A 24,233-nucleotide genomic window follows, 5' to 3' on the forward strand; every position below is an offset into this window, starting at 1 on the left:
TGTGATTGTGATTGTGATTATGATTGTGATTGTAATCGTGCCCCGCTCCCCGCTCCGGTCCCGCCGGTGCTGATGGGGCCCGCGGGACCTGCTCGGCGGGGCGAGGACGGGGAGGAAGGAAATGATTTAAGGGCGGTGGTGGAAACACGAGGTTTGGGGCGGTTGGAATCCTAGAATAATGGGATTGCGTTGGGAGGGACCTTAAAGGCCGTCTCGTTCACTCCTACCATGGGCAGRGTCACCTGCYGCTAAACCTGATTGCTGCAAGCCTYGTCCAGCCTGGCCTTGGARCTGATTTTAAACTCCGCTTTAKGCGCCTAAGACTCACTTTCGTTTTTCCTTAAGGAAGGACAATGAGCTGTCTTGTTTTTGTGAGCGGGGCTGGCTTGTTTGTTTTTCATGCAGCAAACTAAATAGATTTACAGCGAGTTAAATCGTGTATTCAACTACAAAAAAAGGCAAACAGACAAAAACTAGGACCTGGAAGGAAGCGCCTTTTCTTGGTAGAATGATTAAAGAATTTGGGCAAACAATCAGTAATATCTCCTATATACGTGTAGAACTGGGCAGTGTATGCAGTTAAAATCTAAATTAAAAATTTGGAAACGAGTTCAGTATATTATTAAAAGCTCTTGAATGACCCTGGCTGCTGTGCTGTTACACCTCGGTGTGTTTCTCTTCTCGTTGCTAAGGCTGGGTKTTGCTTTTCCTTCCTCTCCCAGGTGAGTGTCCCAGGCCAGAGCGGCTGCAGTACGCAGAGCTCAGTCCGAGCTCCAAGGAAATGCAGAATTTTCCTGTTGGGAGCCAGATTTCCTTCGTCTGCCGGCCGGGATACAGGAGAATYCCAGGGAAATCGCTGACCCGGACATGTGGTGCTGACCTGCAGTGGTCACCCACAGATGCCTTCTGTACAGGTAATTTTATGTACCCCTATTTCTGTCTGATATTTAACAATTTCAGCTGGAATTTTAATTGAAGGTTGGGAAACATTGGTGTGGGTAAGGGTGATAAATGGCAAAGACTTTATTTTTGTATGTAGCTACAAAAATGTTGATTTTTTTTCCTTGCTTTTCCTTTTCCTGTTCCCCCAGAGMGAAAATGTAAATACCCAGGAGACTTGGAAAATGGCTATACTGGTGATTCAGATCTTACCTTTGGTTCAAAATTGAAATTTTTTTGTAATGAAGGGTAAGTACTTTGGTGAAGTTAATGAATCCCTTTTTTTTCTGTTTATGCCAGAATTGAACCAAACCCAACTTTTGTATTCTGGTTCTGAGCTGAAATCTGAATTTTACCTGTAGCAAATGAAATTACAACTAAATTTAATTTGATTTCCTGGTTTAATTATCTGTGCATCAGCCCTAAGCTTTTTAGTGAGATTCTGCAGAACCAGAGTGTTACCTCTAGTGATTTTTTTTAATGCTCCTGTGGTAGAGTGAGTAAATATATATTCGTCATCCTTCGTTATTCAACAATTGAGTCAAAAGCACCAAGGAGGTTTTTTTCCTCTTTTTCCTTTAGAATTAGTTATTGTAAGACTTAAATATTAGAGAGCATACATCTGAAAATGGGTGAGACTTCCACAATTCCCTTAGAGATTTCTCATTGGCTTCTGTTTTATATTCAGAGTGGAGTTATCAACAAAATAAACACAATTCTGTTCTCATTACACTAAAACCTTGGGTTGTTATTTCCCCATGATCCCAGAACAGAATTATAAAAACCAATTTTTAGGTGCTTGTTGGAGAAATGAGAGATTGAAGTTTCACTTCTTTCCAAATTTTTACCTGTCCAGATACAGATTACTGGGTAAGGACGAGATTTCMTGTGTTATCAAGAACGAAGGTGTTGACTGGAGTGGACCTCTGCCTTATTGTGAAAGTCAGTAAATTCCTGCTGTGTTTAATTTTCTATTCAGAGGGTGGTTGTTCATTTAAAAACAACTGTGCCATCAACTTCCCAGTACAAAAAATGATGGTGAAATAGGAATTAAAAATACCATTTTTTGTGGTTGTTATATGAAAATCAGCCTCTTGTTGAAATTGAGATTCCGTGGCGTGACTTAGAGTAGCTACATCAGATTTTCAATGAAATTACCTGAAAAATCAAAGCTTGCTCTTGGAGATGACCCAGCTAACACAACAAAACCCCATTTGACCAATTTTTATGCTTTATTTACAGTAATCCCTTGTGGGCCACCTCCTGAAATAGCCAACGGGCGCTACATGGAAAGAGAGAGCTATGTGTACCAGAATTCAGTGACCTACAAGTGTGATAAGGTTCCCAGKGGCAGGGATCCCTTCTCCCTCATTGGCTCAGACACAATTTAYTGCACAACTGATGCCCACTTAAACGGAGTTTGGAGTGGACCACCTCCAGAATGTAGAGGTTGTTGGGATTTTTAATTTTTTATTACGGTGTGTGTCCCTCTTTTGGAAGCGGGGTGGGGGGTAATGGACTTTCCCTCGAGGAAAGAAGGAACAAATCCAAAGTTTGGTACAGTTCCAGTGGGTATCATGTCAGTGTGGTGGATATTGATTGATTATGGCACAGAATATGACTGAAATTCAAGTTTAAGCTTGAAAAATATGTGTGAATATCTTGTTGGTAGAAGTGACAAGGCCAAAATAAAGGAACTGAGAGACGAAAAATCCTGGGTAGCTGCAGAAAAATTCAAGGGTGAGGATGTGGGGAGCTGGATTAGGAATTGTAAAAAGCTGAGGAAGAATCCTTGTTCTAAAAACACAGCTCCTGTGGAAGTGCAGGAATCAATGTTTGTTTACAAARTCCCTCCAAAACAACTTGGAAAAATCTTCAAGTGGGGAAAGGATCTTGTGTGTGTTGCAATCTTTGTCTTAAAAAACATTTCTGAGCTTTGTTTTCATTTGTTAACAAATGTTTTGCCYCTTTCAGTGGTCAAATGTGAAAACCCCAGAGTTGAAAATGGGAGAAAAATAAGTGGATTTGGCCCTTCCTACATTTACAAGGACTCAGTTGTGTTTGAGTGTAATCAGGGCTATTACTTGGTTGGAGCAGAGGTAATTACCTGTGGAGAAAACAGCGTCTGGGATTCTCCAGTACCAACTTGTGAGAAAAGTAAGACTTTCTGTAACATTCTGACTTCTCTGGTGTGTGAATGTTTTAGCTGAAACAGAGCATCGAGGTTTTTCTGGGGGGTTCATGGGTAAAGACAGCAGAAAAGATGGGGAATAGAGGAGAAAAGATGGGGAATAGAGGAGAAAGGATGGGGAATAGAGGAGAAAAGATGGGGAATAGAGGAGAAAAGATGGGGAATAGAGGAGAAAAGATGTGAAATACAGGAGAAAAGATGTGGAATAGAGAAGAAAAGATGTGAAATACAGGAGAAAAGATGTGGAATAGAGAAGAAAAGATGTGAAATACATTAGAAAAGATGTGGAATAGAGGAGAAAGGATGTGAAATACGTTAGAAAAGATGTGGAATAGAGGAGAAAGGATGTGTTCTGGTTGTGATGAAGAGATTTAGGAGTAAGCACAGTGAGGAAACCTGCAGTGTCCTTCTGCAGTAATGAAAATCTTTGTGTTTTTTATGCAGCTCCTCAGCTCCTACTTTTGAGGTTTCCTGGGCTGTGTGGCATCTTGTTAGGTTGTGAGCAGGGAAATCATGAAGTCAGGGCTGATTTGYAGGGCTGTGGACGTGACAGGAGTGTTTGTGAACCTTTTCCTCCCTCCCTGTGCTGCGGGGACAGGGAATGTTGTTGTGGAGGACAGAGAGAGAATTTTTCACGTGCATTTTTTAATCATGAGTTCCCAAGAGTGAGAGGCACTTTAGAAGGAGTGTGTTTGGGTGTTCCATAATGAATGAGTCTGATGAGGCACCTGGAAATTATTCTAGAGCTTAGAAAAATAATGAACCAATGTGGATTTCTGAGCTGCCACATCATAAGATTCCTTAATGAATACCTACAGTGATGTTTCTTTGAGTGTTCTAAAGGGAATATTTGTACTTCAAAGTGGGGTAAAGTTAAACTGCTGAGTTGTTTTTTCTTATGGGAGATTGTGTATGTGTGGAGTGAGTTAGTAGTTAGGAAATAAACTTTATTCCCATTAAACTTGATTTAAATTGCTGTTTTAGTTACTTCAGACTTGTGTCCTGCCCCGAGGATCCAGAATGGAGTYCTGGACCCAGCCAAACCTGCCTATGGAAAAGGAGAATCTGTCCAGATCAGGTGCAACACTGGCTGCTCCTTCCCTGATGGCACTGCAGAGATGACAGTGACATGTCAGGACCAGAGTTCTTGGAGTCCTTTACAACACTGTGTCTGTGAGTAAAACCCAAACTGCTAAAACCAGGGGCAGAGTGACAAATTCCAAATGTCTGATGCAGGAATATATTTTTTAATTATTGTTTTTTCTCCCTGCTTTTTCTCTCCAGGTCAATCTGAARCTTCTGGTACCACACCAGTCATAAATTATGGCAGAGTAATTGCTGGACAAAAGCCCTCCTACATGGTGGGGGATTTTATTACCATTGAGTGTTACACAGGCTACASTTTGCATGGGGCAGCTCGAATTCAGTACATTGGAAACAACCAGTGGAACCCTGCAGTGCCAAGCTGCAAGCTGAGTAAGTATGGGCTGTGAAAACATCCAGGAGAAATAATTTGATTCGTTTCYCATCTTTATTTTGATGGGAAAAAATAGGATTTGATAAGATCAATTAAAATATTCATATTCTAAGTGAAATATTATTTAAATTTGTCTGCTTCAGAGATTGTGTTGATAGAAGTACTTGACTTGAAGTAGCTTTATGAATATTTTTATGATAATGTTTGGATAAAAAGCACAAGTGTTCCTCTTGTAATACTGATTCCTTCTGGTTTTAGGTGGAGCTATTATAACTGTCATCTGTGGTAAGTAATTTCTAAAACCTTAACAAAATATGATATGAATTTTATTTTTTATGTAGAAATCTATTTTTGGTTCCAGTCACTGGGACTGCAGTAGTATTATGTTTGAGCTTTAGTTGAAGTTGCATAATTAAAAAAAAGATTGCAATTTTAATTTAATTTAGTGTAAAATATGTAGTTTTTCGTGTGGTGAGGGAATTTCAAAGGCAGCCTGCAACAACTTGGCCACTTGCATAAATTTCAGAGCTTGAGTTTACTGGAGGTGTGAGTAAATAACTCTGCAGGTGAGCAGAAGTGTTCAGTCCATCTTCTGTCACCCAGATTTGTATAAAATTGTCATGTTGGGGCCTTGTCATTCCTATTTTATGTTTCTGAGCTGGTGGGGTTTTGCCATCTTGGTGGTCACTGGTTTTGGGCTGAACTATCTCTCACAGTCTTAAGTAAAGCATCAAATACTTCATTTACGTGGCTTATTGCATAAATAATTGGGGTTTGTGGGGTTTCTGAGGAGGTAGAGGTGGGATAGAGCTGTAGATGACAACAAGGCTATTTCTGCAAAGTGTTTTGATGCTTTTTTGTGAGCTGCAGATGATCTTTATCACTCTAAGACTTTTTTCTTATTCTAATTCTTCTTAAAGTGATCGTGGTGGTTGTGGTGCTCCTGGCAGCCTTCTGGATCTATAAGAAATTCTTTTCACAGAATGGGTGAGTAAGTTTCCTTTTTTTTTTTTTATGATCAATATTATTATTTCAAGCTTTCAAATGACTGAGCCAAAGCTGTGCTGGTGTTTTTAAGTTTCTCGAGCTTTGTGTGCCCTTTTCTTTTTCAAAGTCTGATTTGATGTGAGCTCCTCCCAGCTGATGGGAGCTAAGGCCTAACCTTGTATTTGACTTTGGGTTTGGATCTGCTCTTCAGCTAAGCTGCTCGTTAACACTTGCACTAATTTCCAGGAGAGAAAAGCTGTTCTTAAGCTTGTGTTTGGCAATGCCCTCTTGCCAAGGAAAGTACTTTTGTCCATCTGCTTAACAATGTCAAGTTTATCTCTTAAAGCCAGGGGGAGTGTTGGTTGTGTGGGCTTGTGCTGCTCCGAGATTTTCAGGTTTTTCTTTTCCTCCTGCAGCAGCATTGTTTGGGTCCCTGTGTTAAAGACTTGCAGAAATCATCTGTAAAATATTAGATTCATGCCTAAGCAATAGTGTTCTGTTTTTAATGAGATATTTAGGGTGTTTTAAACTTTTATCTTCAAAACATCTGGGGTTTATGTGTGGTTTTTCATGGAGGGGTGGCAGGAGATGTAAAAAATGCCTCTTTGAGCATTGCTTCTGGCTGTAATGTCTGATTTTATCTTCTGGAAGAAAAGCTTTTTGTCAGAGATAGAGTTTGTAACATGCAAAACACTGAGAATGCAGAGCAGCTTAGGTGGCACACACGGAATGTTAGGATAATCTCATCAAAACTGTGTTTTCTTTTACCAGAATCGGTTGGGATTTATCTGGGGCACATGAAACAAAGGAAGGGATGCTTTTAATGTAGCAAACCAYAGGGAATATTCCTGTGATTCCTATTTGTAATGGAGTTCTGGGGAGAGCCCTGAAGCTSTTTTATATCCAGSAAGGTTTTAGCCTCAGTGTCTTTTWAAAAGGCAGTGCAGTACCAATGCAAGGGCCAGAGTGTGCTGCTGAGTCATTTGGTGCTTTTGAACCACTGCTTTTCATCCAGGATTTGGGTATTTTGCACCCTGGATGGGCCAAAGAAGAGCTCTTGGCAGTTCATCCCTGGAGAGATTTCTCAGGGTGTAGAAAGCAGGAGGGATCTAAAGCAGCAGCATCATCAAAAATTAAAGAATGTGACATTCCTGAATATCTTGACAGCATCAAAAGCCTGATTGTGCCCAGTGCTTCCCTTTATCTTCCTCTCTGTGAACATCTGACTGCTAAAGCTCTTTCTAGTCTGAAAACCCTGATCTAATCTCCTTTTATTAAGGCCTCCATCTCCCTATTTAGAGTTTCTGACGCAGCTGAGCCTTTGTGAGCTCTTGTGCTTCCAGCCCCTGAGCCTTGCTGGTTTGTGGCCTCCCAACGACAGCAAATCTTTCCTTGGCCTCTCCTTTCCTGTGTGTTCCAAATTTCACTTGGATGGGACATTCAATTAGACCTTTCTCCCCTTCTGCTGTTCAGCTCGTACACAGTTGATGAGAGTTGCAAGGAAACATGTATTTTAAAAGATAATGTCCCAGCTGAGATGGAAGAACTGCACAAATGAATTAATTGAAAGGTACACACTTTCCACTTTGTTTGAATTTTTGCAATGAAGCTTAAGTGTCTTTTTTACTGTGGTTTACTTGGAATTTCAGGAGTGTGGGATCCAGCCAGCTGGGAASCCTGGCTTCCTGTAGGAAAGAATCCTTTCATTCATTTTGGGAGAACAGGATATAAATATAAAGGATTAATCATTCAGYATTGTCAGTAATAGCTTCCAGTGATTGTAAATCACATTTCTTGGTGGTATCTTTGAAGAACGAGTAGCTTATTGCAAACAACACTCACTGAAATGTTTGCACCCATTCCAGTGAAGTATTTTCCTAGCCAATAGTTTAATTCTCTGAAATTAGAAACTGGAAACAMCTTTGGACACTGAAACTCTAAAGGTAGCTGAGCATCCCTTCAGAGAAARCCAGATCTCATCTCCCACAAGTACTGATTTATCTGCGTTTTTGCTTTCTAGAAGAGAATAAATGAAGGTTCTAACAAGATCTTTATGAAACCTTCTTATGAAAAGATGATTTCTTTTTCAAATTCAGAGTTCTTTAGCCCTAAAAAGCATCAAACTACAGTTGCTTGTTTGCAGCTGATGTCCTCTGCTGTATTTTAACCTAAAGCTCAGTCCAGTTTGCTCATTTTTGTTGTTCATTGCTTTTTTTCATTGCATGGATTCTGAGGAGGTGGTGGGTTCTCTTATTCCAACTTAATGCAAAAGTCTTTTCATGTGCATAGTTTTGATTTTATTGACTTGGACAAGTGAATTTTCAGTATTTTTGTAAGTTTTTATATGAAGACTAAGCTTGAAGTTTCTTCCAAAATATAATGTATGGATTAAGGAATATTATCTTCACTCTGAGGAAAGATGTTTCTAATTAAGATAGGATTTGTTTTCTGGGTTAGTTGGGCTTATTTTGGAGAGGAAAAAAAAACTGCTTCAGGAGATAGAACAGAATTTTTCATTCTTACCTTACCTTTACACATGATAAGAGAGATTACTGGTCTGGTGTGTGAAAACTGTTAATTCTGGAATTTTTCCTATGGAATGTAGAATTCCTCAGAGACTTGGAGTAGTAGCACAGACTTTTGGGATGGGATGGGTTTTTTGGTGACATGAACCAGGAGTTGTTCAAGACCTTGGAACGTATATAAGAATGTTATTGTGAATTTTAATTCTTGTMTGTTTAATTATTGTAAAGCTGCTGTTAGTGGAGTGCAGAATCAAAATCCTCACAAACTAATATTTGGTGTCTGGTTAGAAAATATGTGCTAAACAACACACTGTAATTGAAATTAATTTAGGAGTGCACATGGTGCAGTTCTGGGACCCTGTACCTGTTCTGGTGTTGGTTTTTGGTAATATCAGTCATCACTTGAAATGATACCTTTGGATCAAAGGCTCTGCTACTCCTTGGGTCATTCCTAACAATTCAGGAGCTGAATGAAGCTCAAATCTCAGTCCAGCAGTTGCTTGGTAAAGAGAGGATAAAGAGTGACTCAATTTGTGCCTTGACCTGCTGCTTTAATTATAAAACTAAGGATGTGCTTTCAGTGTAAATGTGAAACCTCTTGAAATGTAAACCCTCTGATCTGACTTGTTTTTTTRTTTGTAGGAAACGTGACAGCACTCCCACTTCTGCCGAATATAAGATCTGTAAAGCATGACTGACCCTTTTTTGGGGGGGTGGGAGTGGATTTGCACTGCAATGTCCCTGTCAGAGCTGGAGGGTGCCTGCCCTTGCAGTGGGCTGCTGTCGATGGTAGCTTGTGCTGTGTCTTGCTGTGCTGCTGACCTGGAGGGTGTTAATAGGATAAAAAGTGTATGTGTGTGTATATATAGATAATACAGATAGATCCTGCTTTGCCTCCYGGGCCCCTCGTTGTCTTTCTGTGCATGTGAGCTGGGGGAAAGGCAATACCTGCAGCCTGCAAGAGTGTGGGAGCAATGTCACTGTCCCAGTGCCAGCTGCTGCTGCCTGCTGCCTTCAGTGCCACCTCTGTGCTTACAGAAGATGTCCAAAATTCTCCTGTGTCCTTTAGGGCTCTGCTCACTCAAACCTGACTGTCCTTCCTGGCCCCTTTTGCAGTTGAGGTGGTGTAAATGGTTCTGTTGGTTTTTTTTTTTTATATTCTGAAATGTGTTGTTACTCCTTCCCCGAAGAGTTTGGTGCCATTGAAGGCGATTTCTTTTGGAAACTTAGTAAAGATCTTATATACTCTACCTCTTTGTTTGCCAAAGTTGGTTGCTGTATATATCATKAATTAAAATGTGCCTTGAAATCAGACTTCTATAGCTTTTCCTTTGCTTTTGAGAAGGAAAAAAGCCATTTCTGATTCTTTGCTGTAATCCCATGAAGACTGCAGTGGATTTGTTGGAATAGAAAACTGAAGGAATCTGTTGCCTGTTGACAGGAGGTACCTGAGTAAAGGAGCTGCTGAGAGCTCAGTGGTGGCCCTGTCCTGTCCTGAGCACAGTGGAATTTCCTCAGGGTGCTGATTTTTAGTGAACTTTGATGTCAGTTCTGCAGATCTGAGGATAGACGTGGGTGCTGTGCAATCCACCTTCCTCGCTTTTTTTGCTTGAAGTCGTGTATTGCTCATTCCAAATCTCTGTCTGCACACTGTGCTGTTAAAGGCTCTGAAAGGTCAGATTTAGCATCAGATTCCTGTTTAGAAGCAGAAGCTTTTCTCTGTCCTTCATTTTTCACGTGAAAGGAAGCCCAGAGCAGTTCAGTTGTGGGAGTGCAGGCAGTGCTGGTGGATGTGGTGGTCTCTTGTTTGCTGCTGGCTCATCWAATATTTAAATGTTTCAGTCCAGATTCTGACTCCAGGAGCTCCCACCACATTGTTTGCCATTAACTGACATTCACTGCAACTTCTAATTCCTTAGCAAGCCCCAAATCTTAACTAGAACAGGTTTTAGCTGCATGAATCTCACCATCAACTTCTAAGAACCAATTTTCACAGAAAACACAAATTGCCTCACTTGAAATGCCTGAGGCAGCACTGAAACTACTCTGGCTTGTCTGTGGCTGCTTGGCACTGCTCTCCCTGTCATCAACAGATTGTTGGAGTGGCACAGAACTGTTTAGGGCTTTATAGGGCTTTTTGGGACAATCCCAGCAGTCGTATTKTCAGAGCTCATAATAGGCTGTGCTTGTTAGAAAGGGGCTTTGGCTCCCCAGAAGGATTTGCTGTTTGTGGYCTGGCTGATATCTCAGTTTGGGATTGTTTGTAAACACTGGGATGTGTGACTGGGACTGAGTGTGCTGGTGGTCAGGGGCTCAGCTTGCTTTGTGTGGCATCTGCAATGTGCTAAAATACCCTGAAATGCACTTCATTTGGGAAGTCAAATCACTGTAAAAATTGGCCTTATTTTTACACTTCTTTCTGGATGTAAAGGTTAGTGATGATTTGTAATATTCCAAATAAAAACATTAAATTATGTAGCAGTAAGTGTTTGTCTTTCATTCATCATGGGCTGAGCAGCTCTTTTCCCATCATTATCCAGATTATTTTCCATGTCCCAAACATGAGGTGGTAACYGCTGAGATGGAAATTTTGCAGTTTGTGCCCATAATTACTCAGTGGTAGCACAGGGATTGTGTTTTCATTTGCTGAGCAGCCTTTTGGGGTTTTCTTTTAGAATTGCAGAGGATTTCCCAGAACCTCCAAAGCTTTACAGTGTTGACTTCTGGAAAACTTGGTGAAAAGTTSATGGAGAAGAGGAAGATTATCCTGTGGCTGTTCTGATGGAGCACTTGAGGCAAAGCCCAGAGGTTGTTTTGGCACTTTTATCCACGTGTAACAAATGCAGTTCCTGGGGAATCAGCTCTGTTGGGTTTTGGTGACCTCTTAAGGGGAATGGGTTTAGGAATTGTGTGGATTTCACACTTCAAATGGACTTAACTTTCATGGTAAAGCTGTGTGTGGAGTCAGCTGCCTGATAGAATGAATCCTTTCAGATRTTGGAATAGAAAGAAAAACTTAAAATGTGCTGCATTTCTTTCCCAGTTTGTGGTTGTGATACTCCAAGTGAGGTGGTGGGGACTGGAAATGATGCCAGACTGCACAACTGTGCTCTATGGAGTTTTGGGATTGCAGTGAGCATTGATGGGATCAGCAGAGTTTCTCATGGAAAATGTTCCTGCCCCTGACAGGGCGTGGRATGGGATCAGCTTTAAGGTCCCTTCCAACCCAAACCATTCTGGGTTTTCCCTCTGTGWTTTTACCAGTTTAACTTAAACACTACAAATTAATTTCTCCTAATTGTCATGAGTCCCGTGCTGTTTTTCTAAAACTCAGTGCTGCGTGAATTTTTTTCATTTTGGAGTCTGGAACTGAAAATTAAAAGAGACCTGAACACTGAGCTCTGTGCTGAAGAAAAGGCTGTGTGCAATCAAAATGTGGTGTTGCCATCTACTGGTAATAGGAACAGTGAAAGAAACAAAATAGGGTTACCTGGTTTAGGGTTAAATAATGTGAAGTGTCAGTGGTTGTCACATTTAARGTCAGCATAAATTAAACCCTGCCCATGGCAGGGGTTGGAACTGGATGATTTTGAGGTCCCTTCCAAGCCAAACCATTCTGATTCTCTTAAATTCTTCTGAGGGTGGTGAGGATGGAGCTGGGGGCTGAAATGAAGAGACTTGGCAGCAGAGTTTAGGTRTTGTCCAGCAGAAAAACAGGTGATCTGTCTGCCTGAGACAGAGCCCAGGAGTGTAGAGCACACCATTTTATTTAAAAGGAAAAAAAAAAATCGGTGTAAATAACAGGTTAAGGCAAACAAACAGCAGGTGGAGTAGAAGTGGTCAGAAGGTGGGGTGGCTGTGCTGTCACAGCCAGACCCTGGCTGCTTTGAGTTGAAGAATCTGAATTATGTTTGAAGTTCCAGCTCAGAGAACAGCAAACCACAGGTGTTGGGGAAGCCAGATCCTGCTCGGGGTTTGGTTGTGACTTGGGGGCTGGGGGAAGGAAGTTTTCCATTACTGTTGCTTTTCCCCCTACATCATAACCGATTTCAAATGGTGCTAGACAAAAACTGAGACTCTGAACACCAAGAGAAATCGGTCAGCCTGTGTAAGAGACGTTGTCCTGGCTCAGAGAAGGATCCTCTTGGAGATGACAGCTATGCATTCTTTGAGATGACTACTGAGTGCTCTGATCAAACCTTCRTCCACTCAGGGATCAGCTTTTCCGTGTCTGGGAACACGCTGGACATCAGTGAGGGCAAAAAAAAAAGAGTTCAGCTTTGCTTCAGTGGTTGGGATGCAGGGGAAATACTGCTAGAAGGTACCAGCAACAAACAAAAATGATTGTAGGAAAAGGAGTGGGTCCTGCGTGTGCTGAAAAATTATTCTAGAAAAAGGATTGGGTTCTGTTTGTGGTGAAAAATTATTCTAGAAAAAGGATTGGGTTCTGTTTGTGGTGAAAAATTATTCTAGAAAAAGGATTGGGTTCTGTTTGTGCTGAAAACCAATTCTAGAAGAAAGGTTGGGTTCTGTTTGTGCTGGAAAATTATTCTAGGATTGGGTTCTGTTTGTGCTGAAAACCAGTTCTAGAAGAAGGATTGGGTTCTGTTAGTGCTGAAAAAATTATTCTAGGATTGGGTTCTGTTTGTGCTGGAGAAGGATTCTAGAAAAAGGAATGGGTTCTGTGTGTGCTGTGTGGCCTCATCGTGGTGCCCATGGCAGGGGGTTGGAATAAGGGGATTTTTAAGGTCCCATCCAACCCAAACCAGGCTGGGATTTTGAGATTCTGGGATTGCTGAAGGCATTTCTGTGTTTAACTGCTGAGTTCGGGTTGTTGGAGGGAATTTCTGTGTTTGCAGAACTCTGGGAGCTATGGAATGAGAATCCTATGGTGTTGGAGTCCCCAAGCAGAGAGTGGAAATCCTTTTGCTCTGAGCAGTAAATTAAAATGTTGATGCTGATTTTGGATGTTAAATGTTCTCTGCCTGTCAAGATGCAAGGAGTACCACGTTGGTTTTCATGCAACTTCGGGATCACTTCACTCTGGACACCTTGAACTCATATCCATTGTTTATTTAGCAGAAGTACATGAGCAGGAGGCTGCTCTGGTGTGGCCCTGCCTTGGGAGGGTGCATACAGTGATTGGAGAAGTGTCTAGAAATCAGATACTGATGGTACAAAGTGGATGGCTGGCAAAAGAATCACCTTTGGGAAAAGGGCTGATGTGGGCAGCAGAGGCTGATGGAGAAGTGAGCAGGTTCTTGGTCTCCTCCCACGCTGTAATTCTTGCTCCTAGAACACTGATTTCAAATGGTGCTAGATACAAAGTGGGAAAATCTAAGCCACCATGTGAAACCAGCTTCCAGAGGAAGACACATCTTGTGCAAGGCTGCAGGCTGAGGGAGAAAATCCTTCATCTCCTCCGTACCTAGAGAAAAATTCATTTATTTAATTTCAGACAGCAAGACAGTTAACTTTTGGCTTAGCTACTTTGTGGATACTTTTTTTGGGCATTTTTTTCATGGTTGGGGCTGTATAGGAACAATTAGGTGTGTGCTGAGGAAAGCCCCCAGCCTGTTTTTTCCTTTTCTAGGCAGGTGGAATGCACTCAGGTTCTTCCCTGCAAGAGGTGATCGAGGTTTTATTTCCTGGTCATGCAGAGCACAATGCTGATGGGGTGATTGGGGGAAGTTTGTGTTGTACAGGAACACTTTTTCCATTTTGCTGCAGATGAAACCAGRCTATAAACCTCATTCTGTCCAAGACAGAGAGTGTTCTGGCTTTCTGTCACTCACTGATCAGAGAGTACAGGACAGATCAGGTGCTTTTTGTGGCAGGGAAAGGAAATGTGACTGTCCTGGTGGAGCTTCCTCTGTCTGCAGTCCCTGTGCTTTGAATAAGCAAGGACTCTCAGATTTTTGTGTGAGACAACTTCTAAATTCTGCAGGCAGAATGAAAATAAATTGGGTTGAAAGTACTCAAGAGTGCGGGTCAGAACAAAAAGGGAGCGTTCACAAATTGAACTGTAAATGGTTCAGTGGAAGTTGTCGAGGAAGGASAGTGTGAAAATGAGTGGCTGATGGTTCCTGGAACTGCAGTGCACTTAACCTGCAGTGCCCAAGGCTCAGAGCACGGGGAATCCAGGGGTGTTGGGAAGCTCTGAACTGCTCCACACATGCATAATTCAGCAGCCATCAACCCTTGGATGAGTGTCTGACCTGTGCTGCCACAGAGGCCGATGTGAAATGGAGTAAAGCACAACTGGAGCCGGCAATTTCACTTATTGATGCCCCGGGTTTTTGGCAACTCCGTGTGTTGGTGTTGTAACCACATCCAAAAATCCTAATGCAYGCTCCCAGACAGCAGAGGAAGAGCTCAGAGTGAAGAGCATGTCCTTCCAAGAAAGAGGGGTGGAGGAAGGGGAAATAACTGGACTAGATTACTGGGTCTGGATATTTGCTGTCATTTCTAAATCCATTATCTGGGGCAACAGGGTGAAAGACAAGTGGAAAGCAGGTTCCCTCCCCAGTGCCTGTCGTGCTGGCACAGTTATTTATGAGGCACCCTCTATTATCAGGTGAGATTTACTCCTGAAAAGCTGGCCCAGGAGGTGCTCTGAGGAGAGGCAGGTGCAGCACAGATCACAGAATCCCAGCAGCACCCTTGAGAAACAGGATCACAGTGAGCTTTGCTTTGGTTTTTTCTTGCCTCAGTAGTAAGCACTGAAAAGAAATTTTCATTAGGGGTTTGGRAAATAGCTGGAGGAAATGTCACTTAATTTTGTGCTGCTGAAAATGGGGACTTTTGTCAAAGTGTGAGGCTTAGAAAGACTGAACACCAGTGCACATCTTCCCCTCTCCAAAGGAGACCGACCTTTCCAGAAATATCATGCAGCATTTGAAGACCAATGGCTCATTTATTATTTATAGTTTTGATAAAACCAGGTTTCACTTCAGCATAATTAAGATGCTGCTGCCCCTCCTCCTCCAGGCTACCTGGAGTTTGTCCTGTTGCCTTCACRAGCTGCCCAGAAGGTGTCAGCCCTTCTTGCCAAGGTGCAGGTGCACGTTTTGGGAAGGGTACATCTGTCTGTGCTCTCCTTTCCAAGGCTCACAGCGTGTCTGGGCAGGAGAAAAGGAGCAGTTTGGGATGCTGGGATCCACAGTACCCCGGTGGGAATGGGACATGTGCAGGAAAACGGGATCACAGGATGGTTTGGGTTGGAAGGGATCTTAAATTCCATCCAGTGCCCCCCCTGTCATGGCAGGAACACCTCCCACTGTCCCAGGGTGCTCCAAACCCTGTCCAGCCTGGCTTTGGCACTGCCAGGGATCCAGGGACAGCCACAGCTTCTCTGGGCACCCTCTGGACCTCCCCACTCTCACAGGGATGAAAATGAGCCAGTGCTGGTCTCAAACATTTGCTGTGTGSAGACCAGCAAACACTGTCACCTCTCCTGTGTTTGTCACAGTGATCTGGACTTTTCAGTAAATAATAGTAGGGAAAGTACAATATCATTCTGTGGTTTTCCTCCTTTTCAGATGTTTTAGTGGCAGTGCTGTTCTGTAGCTTTTTTTCAGAGGAACATCTCAAAGGCTTTCATGGACTTCACACTGCTTTTTACATTCTACAGGAGACAGAGACAAAAAGGGAATCCCTGCCTTCCCTGTGAAAGGGATTCTCTCTACCCTGAGACCTTTAGTCTGCAGGAACAAGGCAAGGCTGGATGTCACAGCCCTGATTTTTCACAACCTACCCCTTCTGTAGAAAAGCTTTTACAGAAAGCAAAACAGTTCTCAGTGTGCATCATAAATTGTTTCCTCCATTTTCACATCACGGGGTTGAAACTCGAGGTTTGTCAGGCTCTGCTCTCCCCATGAGAAAATAATCCCTGATCTGAGCTTGATGCATCATCCTCCAGCAAAGGAATGAACCAGCCCAAGGCCAGGTGCAGGACAAGGGGTGTGACAGTGCAAGTGGTGACCTGTAAGGGGAATGGAAATGAGTGAACTTCTAAAGTTTCCAAAAAACCTCAGCGTGGGAAGCCTGTGACTGTTCTGTCCCTTTGTGGTGCTGCGTGGGTCAGCTGTGGACAAATGTGCTCAGGCTTGTGTTTGGAGCMAGCCTGGCCTGAGGAAAGGCACAGCAGGGCTGCACTGCTCAGCAAAGCTGATATTTGTGCCTGCAAAATGGCTCTGGAGATGCTGCAAAAAAGCATTTCCCTCCTGAGTTTAAAGCACAAGGGAGATTTTTTTTTCCCCATTGTTAAGACCACAATCAAAACTCCACTTTCCAGTCCTGAACTGAATGTAGCCTATCCTTCAGTCCTGCTATTGCAGCCGTACAACTGCAGTATAAATGGAGTTAAAACCCAGACACTGTGCAGTATAAATGGAGTTAAAACCCAGACACTGTGCCTGAAACCCTCCAAAACCCCAAGGCAGGCTGAACACTAGGACAGGATGGGGCTAAAAGCCTTGTGTCTCTTTAACTCTGAGCAAGGGGACAGTTGGGCCTGCTTGATTTGAGTCACTAATTTCAATTTCTGTTAAGGGGAATTTTTCAGTGTCTGTTTTAGCATGGTGACCATTAGAGCTGTGCTGCAGCTCCTCATCTTCTGAGCCCMCTCTGCTCATCTGAAATTACTTTGACTTGCCTGCAGTCATCCAGTTTTCCCCCAGCTTTGCTCTCATGAGTTCTTGGGCAAACCAAATCCTGTTTGGGGAGCACAGGAACTCCTGAACAACGTGGATCATCTGGAGGATTTCAGATTTCACAGAGAACAGCGAGATGGAACTGGGCAAACTCACAGATGGGAATAAAGGCACTGCACTTGCATGGCTGAGGTCAGGGAAGGGCAGTGAGAATGAAAACTCATCAAATTTAGTCCCACGCATTGCAAAACTCCCTGCACTCAACCGAATGATCCACCCAAGCAGCTGAAACCAGAAGGGCCATTTTCTATTCCTAACTTCTGTACCTAAGCATCACTTTAGAATGTAAAGTACTGATTGCAGGGCTTGAAAGCACTCACAGGGAGATGATTGTTGTGATTTGTACAGTCGGTTCAGGAACATGGTGTTCCCCCAACACCAGCGCTCCAGCTCCTCTAGGTAATGTCAAGGGAAGTCATATTTTTCTTCTGTGTCATTCAAGAGACAAAAGAATGTCCTGTGCCAGTGAGGAGCATAAGGAAACAAACCCTGCCAGATGTTCACTGAGGTATAACCTGCCTTTAAACCAGATTTTTGAAAATGAGCCTATAGTTTAACGCTGCCTGCAGTAGCAGGACTTGGCAAAAGAGAAAAGCACTGACCAAACACCTCAGGCACGTGAGCTGCTGGTTTGTACCTGTTCCCAGCATTTCCATCATTCCATCCCTGAAATATCACTGTGATTAAGAGTCACTCTCAATGTTTAAGAAGCCTTTGAGCTGGATATCCAAATGCAAACCTTGCTGTTGGGCTCCTGAGCACCGTGTTTGTGGGGGGAGCTGAAGAGATGTGCTTCCCTCAGAAATAGCTGTTCCTTGGAAAGCTGGAGGGCTGAATCACAGTGTGTTGGCTCAGTTTTTAGCAGACAAACCATCACATCTGCCTCCCTGTAGGCGAGGAGTCGTCACTGCCATCAGGATTAGCAGTTCTGTCCCTTTGGAAAGCAGGCAATAATGATGGTGAAGGTTTGTTGTGAGCAGGGTCAGGCTGCCCGGGGCTGGGGGTTTGGGGAGCTGGGCTGGCTCGTGGCCAGGCTCTGCTCGTGGCCAGGCTCTGCTCGTGGCCCTGCACTGCTCTCCCTGTCCCTGTGCACAAAACCTGCCCCCCACTTGAACTTTGGGGACTAAATAAATTATTTTGCTCACAGGCATTAACCAGTCCAGTGCTGCCTGCRAGGCTGAGCCAGCCCTGAGCATATCCATGGCTGATGCTGTCCTGAGCCAACAAAAATACAAGTGACATGGACAAATAGGACCAGCAGGGAAAAATGGGGAGACCTGGGATGGGGCAAGACAACTCCTGAGCTGAGGTATCTGAAACTGAAAGCACCTGAGAGACACCACTGGCTTGACACCTGGKAACTACAGAAATGCAAATACCCACCGAGGGTTTTTTCCCTAGAACAGAGTGCAAGTCTTTAAATACACGSCACTCCTGATTCCCAGCAGTCCAGAGGAAGTCTTGGGGGAAAGGGGATGAGGGAASCAGTGCAAAGTTTTTGAAGTTTTGGGGGAGAAGAGGATGAGGGAAGTAGTGTAAAGTTTCTGGAGCTAGCAAAGAAAAATTATAGGTAYGGATTTCAAAATCTTTCAGAGACACGGGATTTTTTTTTGGAGCTACAGATTGGGGCTCAGTGCCCCCACTGCTGCAATAACATTGATTTTCAGGCCTCCCCTCCAGGTTCAGGCACGGGCACAGCTGCAAGAGAATTGGATTGGGAGTTCCTGAACCAACTGGTTGCTGACCATGAGTCAGGGGAATGACCTTGCAGCAGGCRGCTCGCGGTGCCGCTCTCGGAGCCGTGCCAGGATAAACGGCACTGGCATCTCACAGTGCTGGTGGAACCATTTTGTGACATTCCAGCTTGGCCTTTCTGCTGCTGCCTTTGCACCGAAATGTTTGGGTRGGTGGGAATGGGATGGAGCCCTCCCTTCTCGTTCCTCACAGCCTGAGCTTGGACTGTCCATATCCATATCCAGGTAAAAGGGGATATGGACAACTACTACCCCTTGCCTACATCCTTGTCCATTAACATCAACATTATAGATATTTAACCTAATTAAATCTCACTCTTCCCCCCAGCCACACCCTTATTAAACTGTAAGAAAACACCATGATAAAGTTTTAAAAATCCTACTGATTTTTCTGGATCGGTCTGGGAGAGATTTGTCAGAGGAGAGGGGGTAGAACACTTGGCATTGAGACGTTTTAATGAATGTTCCCAAATAAGAAAAGAAAAACATTTGCTTGTAGACTTTAAGCTTCTCACAGCATCAGAAAGCTCCTGACACAGAGCCCAACGCTGTATTTGTATAACATGGAAATGAACAGCAGCAGCAGCAGCAGTGCTGCAGGCTCCGAGCCTGCTCTGCGAGCAGCAAAATGGCCAGGGGTGCTGGGGCTCATCCCAATTCCTGCACCATTTGGGGGGTCAGCTAGGTGGGTCCGATACCCCTGACCCTTCAGGCATGGTTCACACTTTAACATCAATACAAAGAGAATGTTTCTAACTATATTCAAGCTTGTGCCCTCATCAGCTCCACTCCCTGAAGCAGCGACAAGAACCAACAGCAAAATTCGTCTGCGTCACAGATGTAACATGACCATCGGCAAAACAAGTGCAGGAGGAGATCATGGCTGTCTCGTCCCTCACAGAGCCTTCCTTYGCTAGCACAGAAGAAGAGGTAATGCTTTTAAATTTATCTCATGGGCATGTGAAATCTTGCCCTTCCTTCCCCAAATCCTGCGGTCCCGGAGCGGTCAGAACGCCCGAGAAAATTGCGYGTGTTTTGTCGGCGCGGCGGCGAACGCTGCGTCACGGTGCTGCACTGAGGCCAGGGCAGAACAAACCCCACTTCCCTGAGCAGGGAAACCCAGAGACAGGGAAAGGAATCAGCTCCCACAGTGTCACAGGCAGGAAGGAATCACAGCTTTGCCCAGTCCTTTTGGGACGCTGTGCAGAGAACGATTACAGAGCCGTAACCCGGTCCAGCACACAGTCACTGCTGTCCTACAGAAATATGCCATGTCCCCTTCTTAGCCTTGTTTCCTGCCAGTCCCACAGATTTACCTGCTGACAGTAACCTCAATTCCTGAGTAATGAGATTTACAGCTGCAGTTTAACATTGAAATAACTCCTCTTTTATCCGTCTCCTTCCCCTCCCTGTGTTCTCATGGTTAAACCATGAGATGGCTGAAAGATGGTGGCAAAAGGAATTAAACCAAATACATCCTTGCCCCGAACACACTGAGCAGACAGACCAGCTGCCAGCAGCACCTCCTTGAAAGCCATGAAACAGCATTACTTTTACAAATGGAGGGGTTCTCCACCCCACAACTGTGACAAGGAAAACCGCCAAGAGTTGTTCATGCGACCAACACTCAGGAAAACCGACTCAACCCACCCATCACGCACACAACCAAGCCTTAGTCCAGCTCCTGGCCATGTAGAACCCCTCCCCAGCTGCCTGGGACTGTTCTCATGTGTGTCTGTGTGTATTTTATGCCTGTCTGTCTGTGTGCAGGGACCACCGACGTGGCTGCTGTTGCTGTTGTTGCCCTGCTCTGCGGATCTGGCGCTGCAGGAGGCAARGATGCTCCGAGGGAGCCAGCTCCAGCCAGCGAAGGCTCAGTGAGTCAGGAGGGGTTGTGACGACTGCAGTAAGAGGCTGAAATTCCCTGTGGAATCTGGCAGCAAAGGAGGGGAAGGAGGAAGGATGGAGATGGGAAAGAGGGGAAGAAAGTGGGGAGTGGCACGTACAGTCTGTCGGGTTCTTCCCTCGCCGTTCCTACGCCGCACTGCCGYGGGAAATGGCGGCCCTGCGCAAAGGACGGCGTCGCGAAAAATCCGCAGCGCCCGCGGCCTGYGCGACCAAACCACCGAAATTGCGTTTGGGGTGTAAATGCAACCCTTCCCTCTCTCCCTGTCTGCAGACCACCCTGCAGAGGCCAGGCTGCAGCCCAGGCCGTGGGGAGCTGAGCCCAGCGGTTGTTGCTAAACAACCAACCCTGGTGCTGGAGATGCCAAGCAGCGAGCAGCGGAGATCAAACACTTGTGCTATCACATCCTGAAACTTGGGTAAGCCTGGGAATGGGGAAAGGCTAGGCAATAATGGTCCCTGTCATATGAGAAAGCAAAGTTACCACTCCACTGCATAATCGGGAGACTTCCTCGGCCAGARGGACCAAGCTCAAGGCTGGCTGTGTCCTCAGCACTTCCAGGCACAGTCGCCATCTTCATTGCTGGTCACTTTAGGAAGAGAGGTGAAARAATAGTATAGAAAATGGTTAAGAGGGAAAAGCGCTCTCCCCTTCATTTCCTTATCCTCTCTCTGGAGCTCTCTGCCCTCAGTCTCCYGTTCATCCTTAACCAGTCCTTCCCAGTCCTTCTGTCCTTGCTTTCTAATGCCGGTATTCCTTTGCAAACCTTTACAGACCCATCACTCAGGGCAGTCTCCATCTCTCTGTGATGTTACCAAGCCTGTGACAAACTCACACTCGTGCAAACAAAAGCTGAGTTTGGGCAAAAGTCATTTTCACTTCTTTAACTATTCCTACGACATGATTTCCAGGTATGATCCCTGCCCCAAGCAGTTCACAGTGCTGCCAACACTCCGGCACCTCACAGGGGAGAAGGAAGCAAGGAGAAAAGTCCTGAACCCCAGTACTTCACCCTGCACCGTGGGCTGCAGCTCTGACACGTCATCATCACGGCTGGATGGCAAAATGAAACCTCCCGGAGCACCCATGGGTGAAGGGCTGCACCCAGCACACCGAGCAGTGAGTTCCTGTTCTGCCTGCTGCCCGAGGGACGCCTGGCATTCCGGGATCCCAGGTGGGCACGGAGCGAGCAGCGGGGCAGGGAGCGGGGAACGGGGGTGGGAACAGGCAGGGAATGGGCAGGGAGAAGTTTGGGAATGACCAGGGAACAGGTAGGGAGCAGCAGGCAGGGAAGGGGCAGGGGCAGCTGCCTGTATGAACGTTCAGATCTGACACCAACAGGGAGCAGAGGGCAGGGGCAGCCACTGGAGCTCCAAGCGCTGGGTGAACGCTTGTGTTTGACACTCGCTGACAGGGAGCAGGCAGGGAATGGGGAATAGGAATAGGGAGCAGGGAATAGGGAATAGGGAGCAGGGAATAGGGAGCAGGGAATAGGGAATAGGGAGCAGGGAGCAGGGAATAGGGAACCGGGAACATGGAACAGGACAGGGGTAGCTCCCAGTGCTTGCAGCGCTTGCTCACTCCCTCTTACACCCGCACGCAGGGAATAGGGAACATGGAATAGGGAGCAGGGAACATGGAGCAAGGAATAGGGAGCAGGGAACAGGGCAGGGGCAGCTCCCGGTGCTTGCAGCGCTCGCTCACTCCCTCTGACACCCGCAGGCAGGGAATGGGGAATAGGAATAGGGAGCAGGGAATATGGAACAGGGAATAGGGAACAGGGAATATGGAACAGGGAATAGGAAACAGGGAATAGGGAGCAGGGCAGGGGCAGCTCCCGGTGCTCTCTGCCACCCGCAGGCAGGCTATAGGGAGCAGGGAATACTGACACAGGGAACAGGGAGCAGGGAGTACAGACACAGGGAATGCAGAGCAGGGAACAGGGAGCCGGGAGTACAGACACAGGGAATGCAGAGCAGGGAACAGGGAGCCGGGAGCAGGGCAGGGGCAGCTCCCGGTGCTCACAGTGCTGGCTTGCTCGCTCTGCCACCCGCAGGCAGAGAATAAGGAACACAGAGCAGGGAATAGGGAGCAGGGGGCAGGGAGTACAGACACAGGGAATACAGACACAGGGAATAGGCACACAGGGAACACAGAGCAGGGAACAGGGAGCCGGGAGCAGGGCAGGGGCAGCTCGCAGCCCTCTCGCAGCCCTCGCTCGCCCGCTGGCCGTGCCAGCCCGCCGGGCCAATGGGCTCGGGCGCTCCACCTGCCATCCCCGCTGCGCCCAATGGCGGCGCGGCCCCGGCGCTGCGCCCTCCGCGGCCAATGGGAGCCGCCGCTGGCTCTCGTTAATGATGCAGCAGTCCAGGGAAGACTATCACATGTGAGCTGGCCGCCTGCCAGCATGGAGACACCGAGAGAGCAAGGTAAACAACTTTCCAACGCCAAAATGATGACATTTAATCCCTAAATGCTCGCTTCCCGGCTCGACTCATCTTTAACCCCTTTCAGCTGGCGTGGAAGCGTCTGGAAGGCACCCCGTGTACCTGTCCCCCCGGTGCTTTTAAAAACTGGACGCCGTGCCCTGCAATGATCACTGCGTCACCGTTTGCCACTTTGCGAACTACGCAGTGACAAAGCTCCGAGCTCCGAGTCGCAGGGCGCCCGTTAACCCCTGCACCGACCCCTCGCCGACACGCCAGCCTGCAGGGACACGGGGGGGGACAGACAGCCCAGACAAACGGGAAAACGGCACGCTTTGCAAAGTTGTCATCTCTCCCCCACGACTACTACCCTCCTCTGCAGCACAGCAATGCCGGCAAGAGTGACATTAGTACAACCTGTGCCGTCGCTCCATTGAGAAAACAGCTCTGACGCAGAACAGAGCAATCCTGCCCAGCCAAAATAATAATCAAGGCACTTTGGGATCCGAACTTAGGGACGCCGGGGGAGAGGGACGCCCTGCAAACAATCCRAATGCGTGGCTGCAGCTCCAGCCCCATCCTGATCAAAGGGTACGTACGTGAGGGAGACGAACCGGACCGAGGAGCCGTGCCCGTGCACCATCTGCGCAGTCCTCAGCCCTCCGCTCGCTCTGGAGCGCCGCAGAAGAGAAGGTTCCAGAAATTTCCTTCCCGTTAACYCTTTCGGTGTCTGCCCACTCTCCCTCCCCGCGGGATTAAGCGCGCCGGGTCTCCAGCATCGTCMATGGGCGAAGCCTCCTACGCCGGGCGAGCCCGAGGACGAGGTGCAGATGACAGTGGAGGGTGGCAGGAGCCCGGTCCGTGGTGTTGGTGCCACTTCTGTTCCTGGAGCCCTCTGTGCCTCTCTTGCTGCCTCTCTCCCCTCTTGCTGCAGCAGGGCTGTTGCTGGTAGACCTATCGACGGAGCTTGCTCTCTCACTCTCTCGCTGAGCTCTGTGACGCAGCTCTAAATTCTCCAGCCTGCTCCTTGTGTTATAAGAGCGGAACTGCAGCTTTCCAGGGAGCCCGTGCCAGCGGTGCCAGGGCCAGGCAGAGCGGAGGGAACGGCGCTCCTGGACTCTGCACCTTTTTTTGGCGATTATTCTGTTCCTCACCTCTGTTTCTGCGCTTCCTCCCCGGCTCTCAGCCTCGCATCTCCTGCTCTGCTTCTGAGTCATACTTGCCAGGTTAACTCTTTTAGGATTGGTAGTCAGCAGCACAAATCTCGAGTGATAGCAGCTGAAACCACAGCCAACTTTTTTGGTGTTTTCTGCT

General features: G+C 46.1%; 1 protein-coding gene and 1 long non-coding RNA gene across 7 annotated transcripts; one reads left to right on the top strand and one right to left on the bottom strand.

Annotated features, from left to right (window-relative positions):
• The first annotated feature begins 576 nt into the window (after window positions 1-576).
• Window positions 577-20,826, top strand: LOC130584995 (membrane cofactor protein-like). Of its 6 annotated transcripts, none has more exons than XR_008966542.1 (12): window positions 577-914; window positions 1,092-1,188; window positions 1,796-1,881; window positions 2,182-2,388; window positions 2,914-3,096; window positions 4,115-4,303; window positions 4,415-4,606; window positions 4,866-4,892; window positions 5,528-5,594; window positions 19,355-19,517; window positions 20,358-20,464; window positions 20,767-20,826. XR_008966542.1 is itself a non-coding variant. In XM_057385296.1 (11 exons), exons 1-10 carry the CDS (start codon window positions 782-784, stop codon window positions 7,150-7,152), a joined length of 1,266 nt encoding a protein of 421 aa, XP_057241279.1. In that variant the 5' UTR covers window positions 588-781; the 3' UTR covers window positions 7,153-7,164; window positions 8,762-8,824. The 6 variants fall into 6 exon arrangements, 4 of the variants coding, with proteins under 4 accessions (XP_057241279.1, XP_057241280.1, XP_057241283.1 ...); XR_008966543.1 differs by having other exon boundaries at window positions 591-914; window positions 19,371-19,517; XM_057385296.1 differs by lacking the exons at window positions 19,355-19,517; window positions 20,358-20,464; window positions 20,767-20,826 and adding exons at window positions 7,068-7,164; window positions 8,762-8,824 and having other exon boundaries at window positions 588-914.
• On the bottom strand, window positions 14,884-23,931 carry LOC130585004 (uncharacterized). The gene is made up of 3 exons (XR_008966548.1): window positions 23,519-23,931; window positions 20,977-21,082; window positions 14,884-15,240 (listed from the first exon to the last, which is right to left on the bottom strand). It is a non-coding gene; the product is annotated as an uncharacterized LOC130585004 (long non-coding RNA).
• Between the last annotated feature and the right edge of the window lie 302 nt (window positions 23,932-24,233).

The sequence above is a fragment of the Malurus melanocephalus genome, unplaced genomic scaffold (assembly GCF_030028575.1).
Source record: "Malurus melanocephalus ecotype Western Australia unplaced genomic scaffold, MMel_1.1 scaffold_808, whole genome shotgun sequence".
NCBI lineage: Eukaryota > Metazoa > Chordata > Aves > Passeriformes > Maluridae > Malurus > Malurus melanocephalus.